Source organism: Cucurbita moschata, unplaced genomic scaffold (genome assembly GCF_002738365.1).
Source record: "Cucurbita moschata cultivar Rifu unplaced genomic scaffold, Cmos_1.0 Cmo_Scf00003, whole genome shotgun sequence".
Taxonomy (NCBI): domain Eukaryota; kingdom Viridiplantae; phylum Streptophyta; class Magnoliopsida; order Cucurbitales; family Cucurbitaceae; genus Cucurbita; species Cucurbita moschata.
In genome coordinates, this window is record NW_019268519.1 from 3,284,131 (window position 1) to 3,306,352 (window position 22,222).

Consider the following 22,222-nt stretch of genomic DNA (forward strand, 5'->3'; position numbering starts at 1 on the left):
GGGCACAATTCTTAAAATAAGATGTCATAAAGAATGCCAGACTACCTGATTAGATCTTTGAAGATACACAGCATTTTATCATATGATGATAGCCCAACTCTTATGGTTCATATCATCAGCGTTCCATACTGCCACTTGAATTTGCAATGGGTATGAAACAGGGCGTTAAAGAAGAGGAAAATTCAGACATGAAAGGTGAAATTGATGCCAAAATTAAGTGTAAGAGAAGAACCTCTCAAGTTAAAAACACAATCCAAAAACTAAATATAACTAAATCAATCAACTGCTTCCAATAGTGAATTCAAAGTGAAATAAACAAGTGCACCAAAAGGAGGACAATGAAGGATAACTCTGACTCGAAACAAGTCTTGTACCGAAAATTTCACCAAAAGTTGGAAGTACCAGGTAACAAGGCAAACGGTATGAGAATCAGATCAGTCTTCTTCATCGATGACCTTAGTCCCTAATCCTTTCAAACCTTCTGCTGGGATTTCTGCAACGGTGACTAGCGAATACAGTTCTTCCTTTGCATCTTCGTCGTCGTTCCTCTTGCGTGCAATACGAACTCTAATTCTCCTTGGAACACTTCGAATTCCTCTGCTCCAGATATGCTTGTTCAATTTCACGTCCACCCTGACGTCCTTTGTTCCCATTGCCTTCTCTGCAAACTTCCTTATCTCCTTGATGGCCTTGGGAGCCTTCTTCTTGAAGGTGCTGTTATTTAGAATTCAAGTTAAGCATAAGAATTAGGGAGTTGTTACAGTTACAAAATCGTACACAAATTCACGATTGAAATTAAAATTAGGGGAAAAAACTAAGAACACAAAAATGCAAGAGGAGAAACTACTAATGGAAATGAGCGTTATGACAGAAGGAACAGCGCATAAGCAATCCGCTTGTCCAATAGTTTACAATACATAACAGACGCCTGAGAAACTTACTACTACCTATATTGAAATCTCTTTCTCTTCACGGTTTGTGGTACAAATTTAGATAAAAATTCCCCAACATTTAGCTATTATTACTCTTCTCGATCTCATCTTCATATTCAATACCCCTCTACTATCAGTTCATGCGATTGTTCTTTGATCAACTGATACGTGTTCGTAAAGAAATTCACCGATAAAATTTATCCTTCGTCCCCAAGCTCTAATCTTATAGAAATTTCAACAATTAAGTATATACCGACACAAATAACCAAGTTGACCTACCACAACAGTTGCCAGATTACAAGTTTACACAATTAAAATCATGAGAAAAAGGGCCTCGTAATGAAAATATTTTCAAAACATAAGCAATTGAAATTCTTTCGCCATATATATTGGCCGAACATCAAAAACTAGCTTACAGATCTAATTGGGCAGCAGTATGACATCAGTTGATAGCGAGGAATGAGTAAATACGCAAGGAAGAACATGTAAGAATGAGTTGGTACCAGCCATGCAGACGCTTGTGTAGATTGATGGTGTACTCTCTGCTGACCACCTCCTCCTTCCTCCCCTTCGTTTTCTCAACCATATCTACAGTCGGCTTCTTCGATTACACCTGCAACAGGTTAAAACGAAAACATGAATAATGAAAACAACAAAATGTCAAGAAATTGACATCCGAAGCGAAAGCAGCATAAAAGCAAAACCAACAACGTCACGAAGGCGATTGCCTATCTATTTCAATCCGTTTGAGCAAAGAAATCGAAACTTTAGATAACCTAAAAATGGCAGAAGCAGAGCGACCTTGTTAGGGTTTGAAGGATGCACCAGGATGAGGGGGTACAACTTAAATCTGCACAATACCCTAATTTCAGGGTCGTACCAATTTATCAGTGTTTTGATCCATTGGGCTTAGTAGTGATTGCGGCCCAAGGAAGAATAAGCCCACATTATTTTTTTAAAATTAAAATTCTAGTTTAAATACTATTTTAGTTTTTTATATTATTTCATTTTAGTTTATATACTTTTAAGGTGAAATATTTTAATTTTAGTTCATTTTTTGTTTGATTTTTATACTTTTAAAAGTGACTATACTCAGTTCATTTCATTTAAAAAAAAAAATCAATTATATATATAATAATAGATTTGCATGTGATATTAGTCGTGTGTAAAATTTATAAACCATTAATAAAACTAAAAAAAGATTACCAAAATGAATTAAAAATAAACAATTAATAAAACTAAAAAAAGATTACCAAAATGAATTAAAAATAAACAATTAATAAAACTAAAAAAAGATTACCAAAATGAATTAAAAATATATTTTGAAAGTATAGAAACTCAGGCAAAAGTAGTATAGTGACTAAATTAGTATTGAAATCTAAAATTTTATTTTCAAAACAAAAATGATAATTTAGAAACCAAAATAAATAAATATATAGATTTAAATATTAAATTAAAATAAAATTTTAGTTATTAAAGATTGAGGTCAACATTTAATCTAATAATATTTTCACTAAACTACGCCTTTGTTCTCTATCATTTAAATAATTTGGAGCATGCTACACAGCCACTCATTTGTCTCTATTTCTTAGCGATTGTTTTCTCTACTAAGAACCCCTTCCTACTATGGCAACGAAACGGGTCTGCGGGTCGGCAACCCGACCAGCTAAGAGCAACTCCAAGCTTGAGGAAGAATATAATCTCACTAAAACAACCAAATGAAAGCAATGCCTAATTGCTTGCTGCATTGCTCGAGTTTTAGCAAAAGCCGCCCTCTGTTAAAACTTAATTAGTCTTATAATAAAGACTATTTAGAAGAGTTTGATCAAAATATTAAAATTAAAAAAAAAAAAAAAATCTATTTTAATCCTATTTTAAAATGTGTCAACTTTGGTGCTCGTTGTCATAGTCATGGACAGTCCAAGTAAACTATGGATGGTGTTTTTTTTTTTTCCTTTTAAATGGGGAGCTTCAAAATTCTTCCCATAAAGAGACCATGCAGAACCGAGAGAGACGAGCAGTTCTAGAGAAGATGAGCTTGTATTGTCTTAATACTGATGTACATTCTTAAGGTAAATCTTTGTGTTGATAGCCCTGAGATCCTATCATCTTTTGGTTGGAAAACTCCCTTGCCATCCAATATGGGAGCCTTCTTTCCTGCTTTTAAGAAAGGAAAAAAGGAGATCTTGTGGCTTAAGCCTGTCAGAGCATTTCTCTAAAGGGAACAATCAGATTTTCAACAACACATCTCCCCTTCAATAGATTTTGTGAATCACTTCTTATTCTAGCTTTATCTTGATGCATGCAGATACTTCTTTTGGCTAATTGGGAAGTTTTTTATGTAGTTTTCATTAGCTTCAGACAACTACAAATCATGAATCAAATTGTCTCCTTTAACCTGCACATCCCTATAGAGTTGTAATCATGAATAAGAGCTATATAACAAAGAGCGACACACAAATTCAAATAATAAATCAAAAAATAGATATACTATATATGTATAGGTATAGGTATATTCAACGCCAAGCTACTAGATTTACTTGTTATTCTGTCGGAGTGAAAGGAAGTGTGCTGCAAAGTTGTCATAGTCGGGAAGCTTTGGGTGAACATGACTGGCTTTCTCAACTGCCTTGGTCTTCTCCTTCTCTGAACTCTCAGTGTTGTCTTGTGTTTCCATTTTCGGGGAAGGATTGGATAGCCGTTCCTTCGTAGAAGATGTTGGTCTTTCTTCATGGAAAGACCTTCTGGTTTCAGGACTTGGTTTGGAAGGTTTCATTGATTGAGACTGCTCCGAGTTGCTTGATTGAGCCCGAGTCTTTGCTGAAGCTGCAGTTGTCCCCCTCGAACTCTCGAAATTGCCCAGCCTATCTAACTCTGGAGGAGGATAATAGGATTGCCGTTCCTTCGCAGAAGATTTCAACCTTTCCTCATTATAGGACCTCTTAGTTTCAGGAGTTTGGTTGAAAGGTTTAGATGATTGAGGCTGCCTTGAACTTTCATAGTGATCAGAGTATCTTGTTCCAGTCTTTGCCTTCAATGGAGATTTGGATGCATCATAACTCCTTGAAGCTTTTCTCTCACTTACATCCTCATGACTCGTGGGTGTCCCGTAGGAGTCCTCCATACGTGAACTTGGAGTTTTAGGAGATGCTTTGGTCCGTCTAGAAAGACCCATAACTCGATGAGGACTATTTTCCACATTTTGTCCAGGTGAATCTTCTTCAGAATCATCGTCATCATGGAAACCAGGATACTTCACTCCTACTCTTGTTGGGGCTGGCTTCTTTGATATTTCATCCACCTCTTTGTTTTTGTGCCGCTCTTGATCACTTCTAACAGTATAATCCGAGAAATTATCCTTTGAATCATCAAGATTCGAGTTAAAGCTATCAAACTTGGCTCGCAGGCCCTTCTCTTCACCTGGTTTTTCTTCTACACTTCCATCATATAGTTCACTGCGAGCATTTGATCTAAACGAAGTCTTGGCTGTCGAAGAAGAAACTAAGGTAGGCTGGGCAGTTTTTGAGGCATCGTTTTCACATGCTTGTTTGGATGATAAGTTACTTATTGATGAATTGCTTGCATGTGAACGCCTAGAATTACTCTTTTGATTTCTTAGGCCACCCTTCAGTTTCCCAAAATTCAAGCCACTGTTGCTTTCTGAAGTCGATTCTTCTAGTATTACACTGTCGTGTAGAATATCAAGAGACCTTGGTGGGCTGTCTTTCTTCTTCAATTCATGGAGAAGTGGAAGCTCGGAGGAGAGGTGATGAGATGGCGTGCTTCTATTATCCTCATCTGAAGATCCAGGTGATCCATGACTAATGTTTTGAGACCATTCTGGTTTTTCAGATGGCAAATTCTGCCTCTTAGAGAATTTGCTATAGTGATCTTTACCAATGACCTCAAATTCTTCCGGCTCTTTCTCACTTTCAGAACTAGGTCCATCTGAATGGTCAAAAGTTGCCGGCAACAAGTCATCAGAATGGGAAGGATCATCAAAACTTCCCACATTCCCAGCAAACAAAGAAGCACGATCAGAAATTTGCGAGTGTGAAACAGACTTCTCAGGAGAGTCATTCATGTTTTGCTTGAAGACCCAAGTATCATCTGTTGCTGAGTTTATTGGCACCTTCCCTTTAGGCGATGAAGGTTCCAGAATAGATTGTCTTCTCTGGTATTCGTAGTCTGGAACACAATCATCCTCTGGACCGTAATCATCGAAGACCGCACTAGCATGATCGTTAAAACTCGTATCAACAGTACTTTCATGGTCATTTGGTTTATCCATGGCAAAAGGATTCTCGTAAGTATCGTTCACCAGCTTCTCATGGGAAGGAACTTTATTTGAACTATTTCCAATCCTCGAATCTCCATAGGAACTAGTTCTTTCAAAACCCATACCAAATGGCTGATCATTAACATATTCTACATCAACGTTTCTAGGTTGTTTCTCCATGCTGGTACTACTACCAAGAGGGACTCTAAACCCAGGTTCAGATGGGTTCTTGAGAGAGTATCTATCTGATTCATTGAAATTAGTGACAGATGTGTTAGAACCAAAGTTTCTGGGTTGCATATCCACACTATCAAGAGGGTCACTGAACCCAGGTTGGGACGGGTTCTTGAAAGAGGATTTATCTACTGCATTGAAACTGTTTACAGATGCGTTAGCATCAAATTTTCTGGGTTGCTTCTCCACAGATGCACTACTACCAAGGGAGTCCCTAAACCCAGGTTCGGATGAGTTCTTGAAAGAGTAACGGTCTGCCGCATTGAAATTGGTTGCTGATATGTTAACATCATTGTTACTGGCACTTGAAGATGGATAGCTAAAATTCTTGGCATCATTCCCCATAAATCTTCTTGTGTCATTGTCTCTCCAATTATCATCTGGCATGGAACTTTTATGAGGGGCACTGACAACTTGGTCTTTAGGAAGCTGTTGATCTCGCAAATTTCCGCTAGCATATCCTTGAGGTCCTTCAGCCCTTAAATTATAAGATGAAGATTGATGGAACTCTGAAGAGGATGGTTGGGATATGTTTCCACGACTAGAAAGTTCTGCAGCAGCTCGGGCAGCAAGGCTTGCTAGTTCTGCGGATTCAGCAGCTGCCTTCGCAGCAGAGGTAGCATCCTTAAAGTCCATACCCCAATGCTGCCTGCCTGAAGCGTAACTATTTTGATCACCAGAATTCGAGTGCCTACGCATCCCCTCTGCACTAGTTTCTGCATACCAGATTAATATATATCCAATGATTACAAATCCAAGGAAAAGTAGCAATCTTCTATACATATATATCCAATGATCACATCGAAAGTATTTTTCACATACCAGAAGATCTTGCTTCTGAATTACGATGGCCAGTGAAGTTGCTTTGATTAGCATTGACATCAGCAAAGTTGGGTTGCTGGGGATGATGGTTTGATCTCAAATTGCGATTGACGGGGTCTTCAGGTATACGTTGCCTTTCATCGGATTCGGGTGGAGCCTGAATATTAGGAGATCCCCTGTTATTGTGATCAAGTGAAGGTTGGCCACCAATAGCCTCCATCTGTATTTGACTAGCCCTCCCAAAAGTATTTGGGCCATTCTGCTCAACAAAGTTCGTAAGGAGTGGAGTGATCAAAAAATCACCTTAAGGAGTGAAGGAAATGATCTAAAAACTAAAATTTACCAACAAATCAGCCGGAGGGTTGATGTTGTCACCAAAGGATTTAGGATCCCATTTTACGTTATATTCCTCAGCAATTTTAGTCAAGATTTTAATTTTGCTCGGACCATCAGGTGCTTTAGCAGATAGTTTTTCGACCAACTGAAAAGTTGTAATAAAATGAAAGGGAAAGTCAATGGAACTGAGTAATTTTCGTAGATATCCACATTTCCTAAACTTATGAACTGCAAAACAGCTAAAACACTTACCATGCGATTCACACCACATTCTGGGCGTAGTTCCACTGCAGCTGAGACAAATTCTTTTCCATATTTTGCTTTGAAGTGTTTACGAACGTCCAAGAGCTCTGGAATATCTGCACATCTGGGTGATGCAAAAATGACACTCGAGACTGATTCCTTCAAGTCTATTGGGCAATTTCTGGACATAAAAACATAGAAGGAATTAATAACAATGCACATAAGAACAAGAATTTTTCATTCATCACAAGGGGGGGAAATTTTGATTCAATAGAAATCGGAGCTCAAATGAAATCAAACTACAAATTCATATTCTGGAATCAAAGAATATCCTATATGCAAAAGATAATGAGAAATGAACAAAAATAATTTCAATCAAGAAAATTAACATACTTTTGGGACTCGATCATTGGCATACGTGCCACAATTAGCTCGCAAAATATTTCGATGAGTTCATACGCTTCCTTCGATTTCTCTTCTCTAACAAAGTGTTCCACCTGAAATATAGATAGAAACATAGATTCTTCAGGAAAGAGGGGCTCGAGCAGAGATAATCAAGTCGATATGACATTAGGTCTCAAAAACAGCGGTGGCTTGATAAAGACACAAGTAAACCGAAGAAAATATATACACAATCAAGTCCAGAAATGAAGAAAACACTACGATACCCGAATTCTAGCCGTCTGATCCTGTCCAGCCTCGAGCAACTTGGCCAATTCTCCCTTCAGCTGCTTGACATGAACATCTTTCTTATTCCTCAAAAGCTTAATCCGCGAAACCGCTAACTTCAGCGATGTCTTACTGCACCGAGCCAATTCAATAGAATTCAAACGAAAAGAAAAAAAATGCATCAAATTCAATCAATTAATCAACGAATCCGAAATCACAATTCCGTTTGAATTCATCTAATTTGTACAGAAACAAAAATTCATCAGCCATTGAAAGAAAGAAACCCTACCATTTTGCAGGCTTGAAGCTCTTATGCAGCATCGTTGCAGGAATCCAAAACCAGATCTCAACGCGGCAAAACCGAAAACTGTCTCCTTTATTACAAAATCCTTTTCACGAAGGATAGGGTATCCGATTATGCCGACAAAAAAGAAACAAAAACTTCAACAATTGAAGAAAATACAGTAATAGTGAAAAAAACAAAGGCTGAAGAACAATGAATAAGGAAGGAAATCGGAGCGAAGAAAGAAGAAGTGAAAGGAACTTTGTTTCCGTGTAGTGATCAACTTTTTAGTTTATTTGGAAACCGAGGGAGATTGGGAATACCTAGGTACGGGAAGCTTCAAGGTAACCCACCAATCATACCTCCGCTGACTTTTTTTCTTATTGACCAAATCACCCTTTTCATTTTTTTTTTCTTTTTCCGAACAATTTCCACCCACTAATTTACATTTCTGTATTTAAATACTTTTTAAAAAATATTTTTATGTAAAGAAAATATTTTTCTAACTTTTACTCCTCAATTTACAAACCCATAATATATAAATTCAAAATACTATAATTTATATATAAATTCAAAATTCTATAATTTATATATAAATTCAAAATTCTATAATTTATATATAAATTCAAAATTCTATAATTTATATATAAATTCAAAATTCTATAATTTATACGAATAAATTTTTTAATTCAACAATCAAAATCAGAGTTTTCGAAGATATATGTCTTTAATTTGTTTGAGTTACATTTTTTTTAATCCAAGATATATATCTTTAACTATCTGATAGCTTAAAAAAAATGTAAGTGAAACGTATTTTTCACACCATACACATTTAAGGAAAAGGGTATTGATGGTTGTTGTTATTTACCTTTTGCAATCACCAAATCGAGCAACCTGCATGTTTTCTTGTCTTGTTTTAAAGTATTAGTGATTTATTCTGTAATTTGAATTTAAAATTTGTCCACTATCATTAATATTTAGACACGTTAAAAAATTCTTGAGCAGATTGTCAACTTGATTGTACTTTGGATTCGTAAATGTTTGTTCTAAATTTTGATAATAAATAAATAAATAAACTAAGGTAATAAAAAGTTGAATAAAAAATGATATTTTAACAAGATTTAGTTTATTTAATTTAGACTAAATCTCTCGTTTAGATCCCAACGGCTATTTCATACAACGCGTAAGACAATAAGGAAAAAACAGGCCAACAACTTTCTGCCTCTATTTTAACTTCATTTTAATTGGTTTACTTTTAATTAATGTCATCACGAAGAGGGCAGAAAGTGACACCTATTTTTCCAAGATATATATAATAATAATTAAATGACAATGACACCTTCAAAGACATCCCTTTCAAAATGCTTGATTTATTTTTGTGTATAAAAAATAGGAATTTAAAATTTTAGTTTTATTCATAGCTTAATATTGTTTAGAGAAAAATAAAAACATTAAGAACCGACACTTGTCAGTTAATGTTGGTTGCTGGTCAAAGTCAAAGCTTCCGAAGTCGTGTTATAAGGGGCAAAAAGATTTACACCCCTTCCTACGACGGTAACAAGTCATGTGCTTAAAAAGTCAATAAATTTTGTCCACTGTGTTTGAATCCATAAAGATTCTTTCGTGAACTGAAATTTAAAAGTGGATTCATTCGAAGATGAACAGAAGAGAGGGTATGAACTCACAATTGGAAGTTCTATTCTATCATGATTCAAGAGATGAACAGAAGGTGTGAACTCACAATTGGAAGTTCTATTCTATCATATGATTCAAGAGATGAACAGAAGATGAACAGAAGATGTACACGAGATGAACACAAGAGAAGATGAACAGAAGCAACAGCATCATTATCCATCCAAACTTACTCTGGATTATTACTAATAAGTAAACTGATTTCTTCACCAAGTACTATGATTCACAAAAAATGGCAGAAAAACAACAAAATTTCATGAAGAATTTCAGTTATTCGAAAATGGTAGAAACAATGACCAAGGGAAGCAAGCAAGCTTAAGGATGAACTAAAGTGAAGAACCTCAGACATAGTATCCAGTGAAAGTAAAACCCCTTCCCACAATTTCACCAGCACAAAACCATGCAAAGCACTCCAGCCCAAATAGAGCAGCAATACCAGCCTCTTCCACCTTTAGATCTTGTCTGTTCTTCCATAATTGTTTTACGTAATCGAGTTCCTTGTGGAATGATTCATACCGACCTGGAATACTGTATCGATAAGATGCAAGTCAAAATGATGTTCTTTTGGCCTCACGTTCCACACAAAGATTTTGCTCACACTTCTTTAGCTATAAGATTACAAAAGAATATATATTCACATGACCACAGGTCCATAATGGTAAAACAAGTTTAACTGCAATTCAGTGCAACAAGCTATATAGCTCCATCCAGAAAATAATACATCAGAGTATCCCAGATGCTAAAAGAGGATTTTCAATTGGCCTTATGTATATTCAAATTCATGATTCACTTGTATATGTACGGCTTTTTATGTTAAAAAAATAAATGTGAATTTAGATGATACTACAAAACTGTAAATAAATATAAAATTTTAAAACATACTTATCATGTGTTTCTTCCAAAAGCACTGGTAAATGTTTCTTCCAAAGCAATAAAGGCAGACGATATACCAACATAAAGAGAGTGTAGAAAATACGACCTGGCAAGACGAGTGTAAAACAATTGCTTAGAAAGTAGGTTGCATTTCTCCACGGTAGGTGGCTCCTGAATAAATTGCTTGTTTTGCTCCAATAATTGCTTGTAGTAGGAACACCCATGTTTCAACACATATTGTGATGCTTGAGTGGCCTTGGACTGCAACTGAGTCAACTTGGACGCCATTAATCTGAAGTAATACCCTGAAGAGCAGTACACAAAAAAATATGAGACGTTGTAAATGATGAAGTCAAGAACAAGAAAATGATGCAAAATCGAAAGGTAAGACTCAACATTAAAACCCCATAAACTAAATCATGATATTACTTTATAAGTTTGAAAATTGTATTCCCCAAAAAACCGTTAAACCCTCAAAATCCATTCTTAGAATCCGGGACAATCATTTGGGATTTTTGCATCATAAAATTTTGATATTTCACCTACAACCACACGACAGACCTGCCCTTCCCAGGTTTTGATTCTCGTGAAAACCAAACGTGAAACCTCAATATTCCTTACACAACAACTGCCCACATTAGGTTAGATGAGTTATACGATGAATCTTGAAGACAGTGTCTCCTGCCAGAAGTTTTAAGAAGCTTTGACACTATAGTTTCAATATAAGATAACCAAAACACTACGGATGAAGCTCAAAAACCACCAAAGTGGGACCTCAGTTAAATAGCAAGAAATGGTACTGAATTAATGACAAAATCTTAAGAGAAGGAATGCTGATTTGATTTTGGATGACATCAACGATCACCCAGTACTAGCTTAAATTCTGCTGGCAAAGGTTTGAGAACTCTCTATCTGTCTTTCAACTTACAAAATATAAGAGATTGCTGAAAAAGCTTAACTTCCATCCTTCTTTATAACATTTTCAGTAAAAATGACATGTGATGATGCGAGAACAGGTCAAAATTACAGTTGAAGTTAACGTGATAATAGGACTTAGAGACCAAGCTAAAATTTATATTCATTACTCACACACGAAGCAATTGTTTCTAGGATAAAGAGAAACTTAGAAAGAACAATGGGTAAGAGAAATAAAAAATATAGCCCATATACTGCAATAGGAACCACAAGCCAGAAAAGAGGAGAGATCAACAATCTCAAGGTGGGATCAAAGATTCACAAACAGGATACTGAAGAAGGCAAGGTAGCTTTTGAGAGGCAGTCAACAAGCTGAAAACTCCCCATAGAGGATTTGATCACAAATGGAATGGTGCTCCACCTTAATATGCATGGTACAAGCAAAAAATTCTAATTGATCGCAAAAGCACTTTCATGGGATTGCTAATATGGTGTATAGCAGAAATAGCTAGCGAGTCTTTTACTGTAAAGATGGTTACAAATAGCCACTGTTTGGGGGATCAGAGAAAGACAAATAATTGAAAGGACATATCTAAACATTGAATAGAGAATGAATATATTGGTGTTGGAAATGAAAGGCGGTATCACTGAATTTGTTATGAACAAAGACAACTAAATTGGTTCAGAAAATTTAGAACTGAATTGAAACAATCAGGACCAAGAGAATATGTTTTGCTCGAGTCAGCAATGAATTAGAACTTTATAGGAAGTTGACCATAAAATTGCAACAAAGGAGTCTGCCCCGCTCATTCTTTCGTCAAAAATTTTAGGAAGTACAACTAGACATGAAGAACCGGAAATATAAGCTACAGAAAGCTGCAGTGACTTTGAATTCCTGATGATGCGTACAATAGAATCAGAATCCTCGTAAAACAGACGCCACATTCAATGTCTACTCTGTCACGGCATCAAACGACCCAAAATCGCCACAATCTTTTCCCCCAAAATTAAACAGAGTACGCTAGTCATTCCTATTTCAACAGACAGAAAAAAAAACCTAAAATAGCACCCTGCTATAATTACTAAACCCTGAAAATCGAGATTACAGCCATGATTCAAAATTCAATAAATACAAAACACACCCAAAAACCCATCATCTCAATCAAAAGATCTAAAAATAACGAAACAGAAACAGTACATCAGAAAACAAGGAATGAGATCTGATGAACAAATACGCAAAAAAGAAGAAAAAATTAAAAGAATATCAAGACACCAGTGAATTCACGAAACCAACAAATACAAAATTAGAAAGAAAAAGAAAAAGAGGACCAGCAGAACTTTACCTTTGAATGTCCGATTGGAAATGCTAGATTAAAGCAAAACGAAGAAGTAATCGGAAATAAGCGAAGGAATGGAGTCAAATTGCGCGCCGCTGCTTCTAACGCTAGCCTTCCACTCTGCCGCCACGAGCTCTGAGGAGTTCGTGAATGAGAAAATGGACGCTTTACGCAGCAGGGGCCGTTTCGAGAATTCCTCCTCCTTTTTCGTTTTTTCTTTTTAAAAATAAAAACTTCAAGGACCTTTTCATTCGTTATTTCAGTTTTATCTTCCTAGTGATTATGATGCTAAAAAGATAAAATTACATAAATGCCCCGGTAAGAAATAATATCCAAAAAAATTATTATCCAAATATATTGGATTTTTTTAATAGCGTATTTATTTTAAGTTTCCTAAAAATAGTATTAATTTTAAAAGAGGTCGATTATTGGGCTGGGCTTAACTGGCGAACGTTTATAAATATTTGGGCTACTTCTGAAATTTGAGAGCCCATTACTTGGACATAACTACCAACTTAAGGCCCAATAATGTAAGATCAGAATTGAGGCTCAGTATTTAAGCCTGGCTAGTCTTCTAAAACCACGTGTAGTACATTTACACTCGTATTGTAACGTGTAAAATAAGCAAGTCCATTGGTGGAAATTTCCTGCCTATTTTGGTTGGGTTCGGGTCGGTTCGGGGTAAAATATATTTTTTATATGATTATTCATGTATGAAAATCGAACTTATTCAACTCAAAATGGATAAACATATACATATTCGATATACAACAATTAATGATATCGAATTTTTTAAATTTATTGATGATTGAACGTAGTACGAAAACGTGAGCTCTCCGGTGTTTGTTCTAATGGTGTCTTAATACAAATCATTGTAGTTTGAAGTATTCTATTGTAGGAAGAATGGTATTATAAAAGCATGAAACTTAGAAAATAGCAATCAAACGGCCTATAACGAAAATTAGAAGAGACGATAATATAAACAAATTACATCACATGTAAAAGGAAATACAAATTTTAGATTGAGTTTGGTTGTAGTTGGAGAAACAAACTTATGACTTCTCAAGCATCGAGGCGTTAGCTGCTCGATAGAGGGTTGCAGCCCTTATTTCTTTAGGCGCCTACTGAAATCAGGGTAATTGAAAGCATATAATTTGACCCATTGAATTATGTTTGTGTTTATGAGTTATTAAAATTTAGAATTTAGATCAACTAAATTTATAAAAAGGCAAGTCATTCGTGAAGGAGACGATCTTTACGTGGAAATGAAAGAATCCGGAGTAATTAATGAAGAAAATATTGCAGAATCAAAAGTGGCTCTAGTCTACGGTCAGATGAATGAACCGCCGGGAGCTCGTATGAGAGTTGGTTTAACTGCCCTAACTATGGCGGAATATTTCCGAGATGTTAATGAACAAGACGTGTTTCTATTTATCGACAATATCTTCCGTTTCGTTCAAGCCGAATCTGAAGTATCCGCATTACTGGGTAGAATGCCTTCGACTGTGGGTTATCAACTGATTCTTAGTACCGAAATGGATTCCGAACCAAATAAGATAAAATCATAACTAAACCCAATAAAAATAGTTTGAGTCAAGTCTGAATGTGAAATTTGGGCAGAAAGATATGAGCATGTGGGCTAGATTTTTTTACCTCAGTTCTTACACTTTTTACTCGGTCACAGCAGCCAAATATAGTGTGAAGTTGCCACTTTAGTCTACAAGAACGGGACAGCGCACATATGATGCATGACAATTGCCAAATATCTGCAAGAAAAGATACAAACAGAACACAATTAATGAAAGAGGACCTTATCCAACGCACAAAAGAGGGCAAAAACAAAAGCAAGAACAAAAGAATCCTAATTTATTCCAAGTCCCATTTTCATGAGTCCCAATGTATAAGCCTATAACCTCTGTTGCGGTGGCAAGCATTGATTTCCTCATGGGTACAAAATCAAATCATACAGAATAACCAATCATTACTAGCCTAAAGCTTCATTCATCCCCTTTGGTTTGGCTGTGGTGTGGAGCTTCTTGGATCCACAATACTTTAAAAAGAAAAAACATCATAGTGATGCTTTTTCCCTTGGACAAGCAGCAATCAAGTAGGGGATATGGGGGAGGGATACAACGGATGAAACAAAACAAAATAACGAGGACAAGACATTAATATCAGTATTATTATGAATAGTGGTCAAATTCATATGTCAAAAGGCGGTGGATGGCATTATAGTGCTTCTAGACATTTCGTCGAACACTTTGTAGGCAGAAACAAAATATGAGATTTTGAGAGCTAGGAAAGAGAGGAGGCCCCAGAAGAAAATGGGTATCTTACCAACGTTAAATAAAATAATGATATCACTATTATTATGAATAGAGGTCAAATTCACATGTCAAAAGGCGGTGAATGGCATTATAGTGCTTCACAGACATTTCGTCGAACAGTTTGTTGGCAGAAACAAAAAATAAGATTATGTATAAGAAAATGGGTATCTTACCAGCGTTAAATAAAATAACGAGATCACTATTATTATGAATAGAGATCAAATTCATATATCAAACGGCGTTGGATGGCATTATAATGCTTCATAGACATTTCGTCGAACAGTTTGTAGGCAGAAACAAAAAATAAGATTATGTATAAGAAAATGGGTATCTTACCAACGATTCACTGAAGACGAAGTACACACAAACTTTAATTTGATACGAAAATTTAAAAGGACAAAGATTGACGTGTTTCTGTTTCTGCAAAAACTCCATTGGGGTTGTCTAGGAGCAGGGGAACCTTTGTTTGGGTTTTGAAAATGATCTCGTACTTTCCAGCTTGCTGAGCACGTAAGCCGTGGGGACGTGTCCGATGAATGCTTTGAATATGAGCCATGCTGCCACCCCCATCGCTCCTTTTAAACGTCAATTTTCAAGCTTCCTCAACGACACCTCCATTTCTCTTTTTAACGTCCTTTTCAGTCTCCCTCAAATGACGCATCTATTTCTCTTTTTGAGCTTCAAACTCTTATATACCTCTCAAAAAATTAATTCCAACACTGTTTAATGCAGAAATTAATATAAATAACTAAAAGAATAGAACAATTTACTTTGATTTTTTATTTTTTTTTAATTACAGTCAGATATCATTTATCTTTTGATAAAAAAAATGAAAAATAAAACTTTTTTTTTAGTTCACACATTAATTAATAAAAATATATTTTCAATAATACCCATAAACTTAATATATATATCATTTAATTTTTTCAAAAATATTTTACAGTTAGTTTTGAAGAGAGTTTTGTTTCAAATATTTTCAAAAATATCATTTAAGTTTCGTAAATACCTTTAAATTTTCAAGATTTTCATTAATACTCTCAAAACTTTTTTAAATACTTCAAAAATACTTTTAAATTATTTATAAAAAAAATATTCAAAAACATTATTGGCATCACGTTTAAAACACTCAACATAAAAAAGTTTGGAGATAATTTGTAAGATGTTAGTATATAATTTCAGTTGTTCGTATATTGATGGTAAAAAAAAATTTGAACTTTTTTCTCGTAAATATAAAAAGTGTTAATGCACCTTTTAAAATTTAAGGAATATCTTTTAAACATAATTGGATGGATAAAAGTATTTTTCAACTCTTTTTTAAAAAAAAAATTGTAGGTATTAAATTTTTTTTTGAAATGCTATTAAAAACTCGTACGTGTATATATATATATGTATGTATGTATGTATATACATAATATGTATATATACGTCTGTATTACATAATATATGAATCTACATACATATGTATATATTATATATGTATGTACGTTAGTATGTATATATATATATTTAGTATACATATATATATATATTATGTGTATGTACATATATATATATTTATATATATTTAGTGCATTGGAGTATTTTTTTATATTAAAATTGAGATTTTTTTTTTTAACAAAAGCATCTATATATTTACATAATATGTCGAGCTATTGATATGAACATATATTGAAAGAGGAAAAATAGATAGAAATTGTCGAAATCAAAATTTAATAAGAAATCGTTTTTTTATTACAATACAACTATAACGACATATTTGTTTAAAACATGCAGGCTACGTACTCTCGTTATGACGTGTAATATTTAAAAAATACAATAAATTTAAAATTTTATAAATATCGTTTCTTTATTACGATATATTTATTTAAAACATGTAAGCTATGTACTCTCGTTATAATTGACGTAGAATATTTTAAAAATACAATAAATTTAAAATTTTATAAATATCGTTTCTTTATTAGGATACAAAATATTTGTTTAAAAGATTCAAGCCAAGTACTCTCGTTACTACTATGGAATATTTAAAAAATACAATAAATTTAAAATTTTATAAATACATGCACGTTTTTTTCACTCTTTTTACAAAAATAAAAAATTACCGGATTCCCACTAAAATTGTGAGTTACAAAATTAAATTTCCGGAATAAATAATCTATTTTAAAAGATTTTCAGTTACAAAATTGGAATAAATAATATATTTAATGTTTAAAAGAAAACAACAAATAAAAAAAAAGTGGTTATTCAACTATTTTTACCTTTTATAAATATATTTATAAAAATAAAAAACATATATTTATACCATAGATGGAAAGACAGTTCATATGATGTAACAGATAGTGTTTTCGCTTCTCCTTTTGGGTTTTCAACGCGTGTGCGAGGAAAGGTTTCCACACTTTATAAAAGTGGGATGAATATCTATTGACGTGGAATATTTTAAAAAATGTACAATAAATTTAAATTTTAAAAATTTGCATGCATAGTGTAGAGGCATACACCAAAATCACGCACTTCGGATTTTGAAACAAAAGAGACAAAGAGTTGCTATAAATAGAGGAGCTCTAATGGCTACAGTTTTCCATTCAAATTTCACCTCCTTTTCTCTTATTACTCTCCTATTTGTTCTTGAAATCAATGGCTAATAATGAGGAAACCCCAGAAGTTGAACTCTCTGAAATTGCTATGTCGGAAACTCACGGCGAAAACTCGCCGTATTTTGTCGGCTGGAAAGCTTACGATCAAATTCCGTATAATGAATCCACCAATCCTTCTGGCATTATCCAAATGGGTTTAGCAGAAAACCAAGTGTCTTTTGACTTGGTGGAGGAATATTTAGAGCAAAATTCAGATGCTGGACCGGATTCTTCTGGGTTCAGGGAAACCGCTTTGTTTCAAGATTATCATGGGCTGCTCTCTTTTCGAACCGCTATGGCTGGTTTTATGGAACGAATTAGAGATGGAGCTGTGAAATTTGACCCAAGTCGGGTTGTTTTGACTGCCGGTGCTACGGCGGCTAATGAGCTTCTCACTCTCATTCTGGCTAACCCTGGTGACGCTTTGCTGCTTCCTACTCCTTACTATCCTGGGTAAGATTATCAAAACCAACTACTTCTTAACGATGACCGACTTCCCGAATGACTTCCAGAATGATATGATATTGTTAACTCCCAGTATAAGCTCTCGTCATGTTTTCTATTGTTTATAAACTCTCATGTTTTCTAAATTAGCCAATGGAGAACTCTCTCCCGAAAATCCTCCCTTCAAACAAAATACACTATAGAACCTCCCCTGAGATCTATGAGCTCTTGAACTCCCCTTAATCTAATCGATGACACTTTCATCCAACACCTCCCATCGAACAAAGTACGCCTCCGCTTAATCGAGGCTCGACTCCTTTAGAGTCTTAGCCATTTTTTACTACCTTTGAGGAGGCTTGACTCATTTTTCTTTTTGGAGTCCTTTGTTCGGCATTCGAGGATTTGCCAATCTATTGACACGACTAAGTTTAGGGCACGGCTCTGATACTATGTTAGATAAACACGACTCTCCACAATGGACTCTTTTAACTGTTATCCTAACAACTTATATCATATTCAGATCGAGTATGTACGTTGTTATGTGATTCTAATAACGGGTATAAATTCTGTTTTTTTTTTTTTTTTCAGATTTGATCGGGATTTGAGATGGAGAACTAAAGTGAAGATTATACCAATTCATTGTGATAGTTCTAATGATTTTCAAATAACTCGTCAAGCATTGGAAGCTGCGTATGATAGTGCAATGGCTATGAAGATCAAAGTTAGAGGAGTTTTGATCACAAATCCATCCAACCCACTTGGCCTAACGATCCAACGGTCCACAATTGAGGAGGTTTTGGATTTTGTTACAGACAAGAACATCCACCTTATTTCCGACGAAATCTATTCCGGTTCGGTTTTCTCCTCGGCCGAGTTCACCAGCGTGGCTGGGGTTTTGGAATCCCGTGGTAATAAGAATGCCGACCGGGTTCATATTGTGTATAGTCTCTCCAAAGATCTCGGCCTTCCGGGGTTTAGAGTTGGGACAATTTATTCTTACAATGACAGAGTTGTGACGACGGCTCGCCGGATGTCGAGTTTCACGTTGATTTCTTCACAAACGCAGCGGTTTTTAGCGGCCATGTTGTCGAACCAGAAGTTTATAGACAAGTATATTGAAATGAACCGGGATCGGCTCAGGAAGCGTTATCAGATGATAATTGAAGGGCTGCGAATGGCTGGGATTGAGTGCTTGAAAGGGAATGCCGGTTTGTTTTGTTGGATGAATTTGAGCCCATTGTTGAAAAAGAATCCTACACGAGAAGGTGAAATTGAGCTTTGGAAGTGTATTCTGAAGGAAGCGAAATTGAATATTTCGCCCGGTTCTTCCTGTCATTGCTCTGAACCGGGCTGGTTTAGAGTTTGTTTTGCCAATATGAGTGAAGAAACCCTACAGATTGCTCTCAAGAGAATACATTCTTTCATGGAGAGGATGAGGAACTCTCGTGAAGACATAATATGAAGGGATTTTTTAGAGGAGTATGTTTGCTCGAGATCTCACCTTGGTTGGGGGCGGAGAACAAAACATTCATTATAAGGATGTGGAAGTCTCTCCCTAATAGACACGTTATTCAAACCTTGAAGCAAAGTACAAAAAAAGACAATATCTATTAACAGTGAACTCTTATCAAAACATAATATTAAGTTTTTTTTTTTTTTTTTGAGTCTAAACGAGTATGTTTGTGTGAGATCCCATATCTGTTGGGAGGAGAACGAAACATTATTATAAGGGTGTAGAAACCTCTCTATAATATACACGTAAATAAAAAAAAAAGACAATATCTACTAGTGGTGAACTCTCCAGACATAATATGAAGGAATAATTTTTTTTGTAAGTTTAAATGAGTATGTTTGTGTAAGATCCCACCTTAATTGGGGAAGAAAACAAACAATCTTTATAAGGGTATGTAAATTTCTCTCTAATAGAGACGTTTTAAAAACCTTGAAGGAAAGTAAAAAAAAAAAACAATATCGGCTAGTGGTGAACTCTCATTAAGACAATGAAAGAATAATTTTCTTTTTTTATTAAGTTTAAAAGAGTGTGTTTGTGTGAGATAGCACATTTGCTAGGAGGAGATAACTAAATATTTTTTATAAAGATGTGAAAACTCTTCCAAACAGATTCAAAAGTCTAAAAAATACTTTTATATATATATATATATAATTAATTAAAAAGTTTGGCACACTTGGTCAACTTTTGGCATGTCATGAATGGCGGCAATTGCTAAAAACAGAATAAGATGAATAAATGCGAAGGAAAAGAGGAAGAAAACGACACTTTTCTCTCTATTATTCGTTGTGCAGTCGTGTTTTTACATGCACACTTCAGAAGAACGAAAAGCAAATAAGACAATCAATCAATCAATCATGAGGTTGGTTGAAGTTACGAGGCCTTTCTCTAGTCCATAAGAAAAGGCAAAAACTAAAGAATCATAATTTCTACAAAACCACATTTTCATGAGTTCCAATGCACAACCTCATAACCTCTGTTGCAAGCCAGGCTGGTTGGGTTGGCTGGAGAACAAAATGGGTACAAAACAAATCACTCCGGATGCCATTGCTACTCTACCAAGAGCAGTCACACAGAACAGATTTTACTCAAATTTGAGCTACATATTCTCCGTACTGAACAGACCACCTCTATAACATATTCCACATAATGATACATAAACGCAAGAACAGTTGCACTTTAGCTAAAATTCCATAACAAAACATGCAATGAGGAGAATCCCAATGCAGAAAAAGCCCAGAAAATAAGGAATAAAGATGGCAAATGTATCAAGATTCACCGACGTTTGAGGATTATATTGATATGACTAAGTTAAAGGGCATGACTTTGAGAATGGTATGATATTATCTCTCCATTGGTATGAGGCATTTTGGGGAAGCCCAAAACAAAGCCATGAGAGCTTATGCTCAAAGTGCTCCATTGGTATGAGGTCTTTTGGGGAAGCCCAAAGCAAAACCATGAGAGCTTATGCTCAAAGTGGACAATATCATACCATTTGTGGAGAGTCGTGTTCGTCTAACCATGGTATCAGAGCCATGCACTAAACCTAGTCGTGCCAATAGATTGGTAAATCCTCAAATGTCGAACAAAAGACTCTAAAAGAAAAGAAGTCAAGCCTCGATTAAGGGGAGACGTACTTTGTTTGAGGGGGGTGTTGGATGATGAAAGTCTCACATCGGCTCATTTAGGGAATGATCATGGGTTTATAAACAAAAAAAAAAAAATACTCTCTCCATTGGTATGCCTTTTTGGGAGGCCAATGCAAAACCATGCGAGCTTATGCTCAAAGTTGACAATATCATACCATTGTGGAGAGTCGTGTTCGTCTAACCGTGACTATCATTTTTGTTTTCTCAAAATGCCTTGTATCAATAGAGATAGTAATCCTTACTTATAAATTCCGACGTGAATTCCTTTCCCAACTATCTTCAACAACATCAAACACGTTAAAGATGCAAGTATTTTTGTGTTTGGGCAAGCAGCAATCAGGTGGGGGATTATGGGGGATAAGACATTAATATCATCATCATCTATGGTGGTCAAATTCCTATGTCAAATGGCGGTGGATGGCATTATAGTGCTTCACAGGCATTTCATCGAACAGTTTGTAGGCAGAAACGAAACATGAGATCATAAATGCAAGAAAACAGAGGAGATAAAGTACAGAGATCTTACCAACGATTCGTTGAAGACGAAGTACATAGAAAACATAATTTGATATGGAAATGAGAAAAGATTAAGATTGGCGTGTTCGTATGTTCCAGCTCGCTTAGCACGTAAGCCGTCGGGACGTGTCCGCTCTGTAGGCTTTGACTATCCTAATATAGAAATTAATATAAATATCTAAGAAAAGAATTATTAAAATATCTAATAAACCATAAATAAAAGTTAACAAATCGCACCTTTTTTAATCAAATATTAACAAATAAACAAGGAAATTTTGCAAGACCACCCATGAGTATAGTGGTCGTGATCACACACGATAAAATATGACTTTTTCTTTTTACATATATTTCGCGAATTTATTTAATTTTCTATTTTAAGTTATTTCTGTTATAATTATATTGTTATATATTTTGAATATTTGTTGGTCGTTAAGTTAATGACATATTTGGATAATTTACAGTGCTTCATCACAAAATAAAAAAAAAAAAAATAATAATAATAATAAATTGTTGACTGAAAAAAATATCCCA

The 22,222-nt window shown here is 35.0% G+C and overlaps 4 protein-coding genes and 1 long non-coding RNA gene across 8 annotated transcripts; 1 reads left to right on the forward strand and 4 right to left on the reverse strand.

The window, feature by feature from the left end:
- Positions 1–181: 181 nt before the first annotated feature.
- Positions 182–1,788, reverse strand: LOC111434907 (60S ribosomal protein L31). 3 transcript variants are annotated; one of them, XM_023072247.1, is made up of 3 exons: positions 1,734–1,788; positions 1,436–1,545; positions 182–714 (listed from the first exon to the last, which is right to left on the reverse strand). In XM_023072247.1, exons 2-3 carry the CDS (start codon positions 1,516–1,518, stop codon positions 435–437), a joined length of 363 nt encoding a protein of 120 aa, XP_022928015.1. In that variant the 5' UTR covers positions 1,519–1,545; positions 1,734–1,788; the 3' UTR covers positions 182–434. The 3 variants fall into 3 exon arrangements, with proteins under 3 accessions (XP_022928015.1, XP_022928007.1, XP_022928011.1); XM_023072239.1 differs by having other exon boundaries at positions 1,709–1,788; XM_023072243.1 differs by having other exon boundaries at positions 1,641–1,757.
- Positions 1,789–3,307: 1,519 nt separating this feature from the next.
- LOC111434877 (filaggrin) lies at positions 3,308–8,074 on the reverse strand. Of its 2 annotated transcripts, none has more exons than XM_023072213.1 (7): positions 7,805–8,074; positions 7,515–7,647; positions 7,240–7,343; positions 6,856–7,027; positions 6,611–6,748; positions 6,268–6,526; positions 3,308–6,098 (listed from the first exon to the last, which is right to left on the reverse strand). In XM_023072213.1, the coding sequence occupies exons 1-7, from the start codon at positions 7,834–7,836 to the stop codon at positions 3,469–3,471; spliced, it is 3,468 nt and encodes a 1,155-aa protein (XP_022927981.1). In that variant the 5' UTR covers positions 7,837–8,074; the 3' UTR covers positions 3,308–3,468. The 2 variants fall into 2 exon arrangements, with proteins under 2 accessions (XP_022927981.1, XP_022927973.1); XM_023072205.1 differs by having other exon boundaries at positions 3,308–6,161.
- A 1,550-nt stretch (positions 8,075–9,624) lies between these two features.
- Positions 9,625–12,868, reverse strand: LOC111434901. Its single transcript, XM_023072234.1, has 3 exons — positions 12,622–12,868; positions 10,470–10,668; positions 9,625–10,018 (listed from the first exon to the last, which is right to left on the reverse strand). Exons 2-3 carry the CDS (start codon positions 10,649–10,651, stop codon positions 9,832–9,834), a joined length of 369 nt encoding a protein of 122 aa, XP_022928002.1. The 5' UTR covers positions 10,652–10,668; positions 12,622–12,868; the 3' UTR covers positions 9,625–9,831.
- A 986-nt stretch (positions 12,869–13,854) lies between these two features.
- On the reverse strand, positions 13,855–15,596 carry LOC111434927. The gene is made up of 2 exons (XR_002709008.1): positions 15,279–15,596; positions 13,855–14,381 (listed from the first exon to the last, which is right to left on the reverse strand). It is a non-coding gene; the product is annotated as an uncharacterized LOC111434927 (long non-coding RNA).
- A 1,977-nt stretch (positions 15,597–17,573) lies between these two features.
- On the forward strand, positions 17,574–19,478 carry LOC111434077 (1-aminocyclopropane-1-carboxylate synthase 7-like). The gene is made up of 2 exons (XM_023071376.1): positions 17,574–18,025; positions 18,605–19,478. The coding sequence occupies exons 1-2, from the start codon at positions 17,574–17,576 to the stop codon at positions 19,476–19,478; spliced, it is 1,326 nt and encodes a 441-aa protein (XP_022927144.1).
- Positions 19,479–22,222: the final 2,744 nt, after the last annotated feature.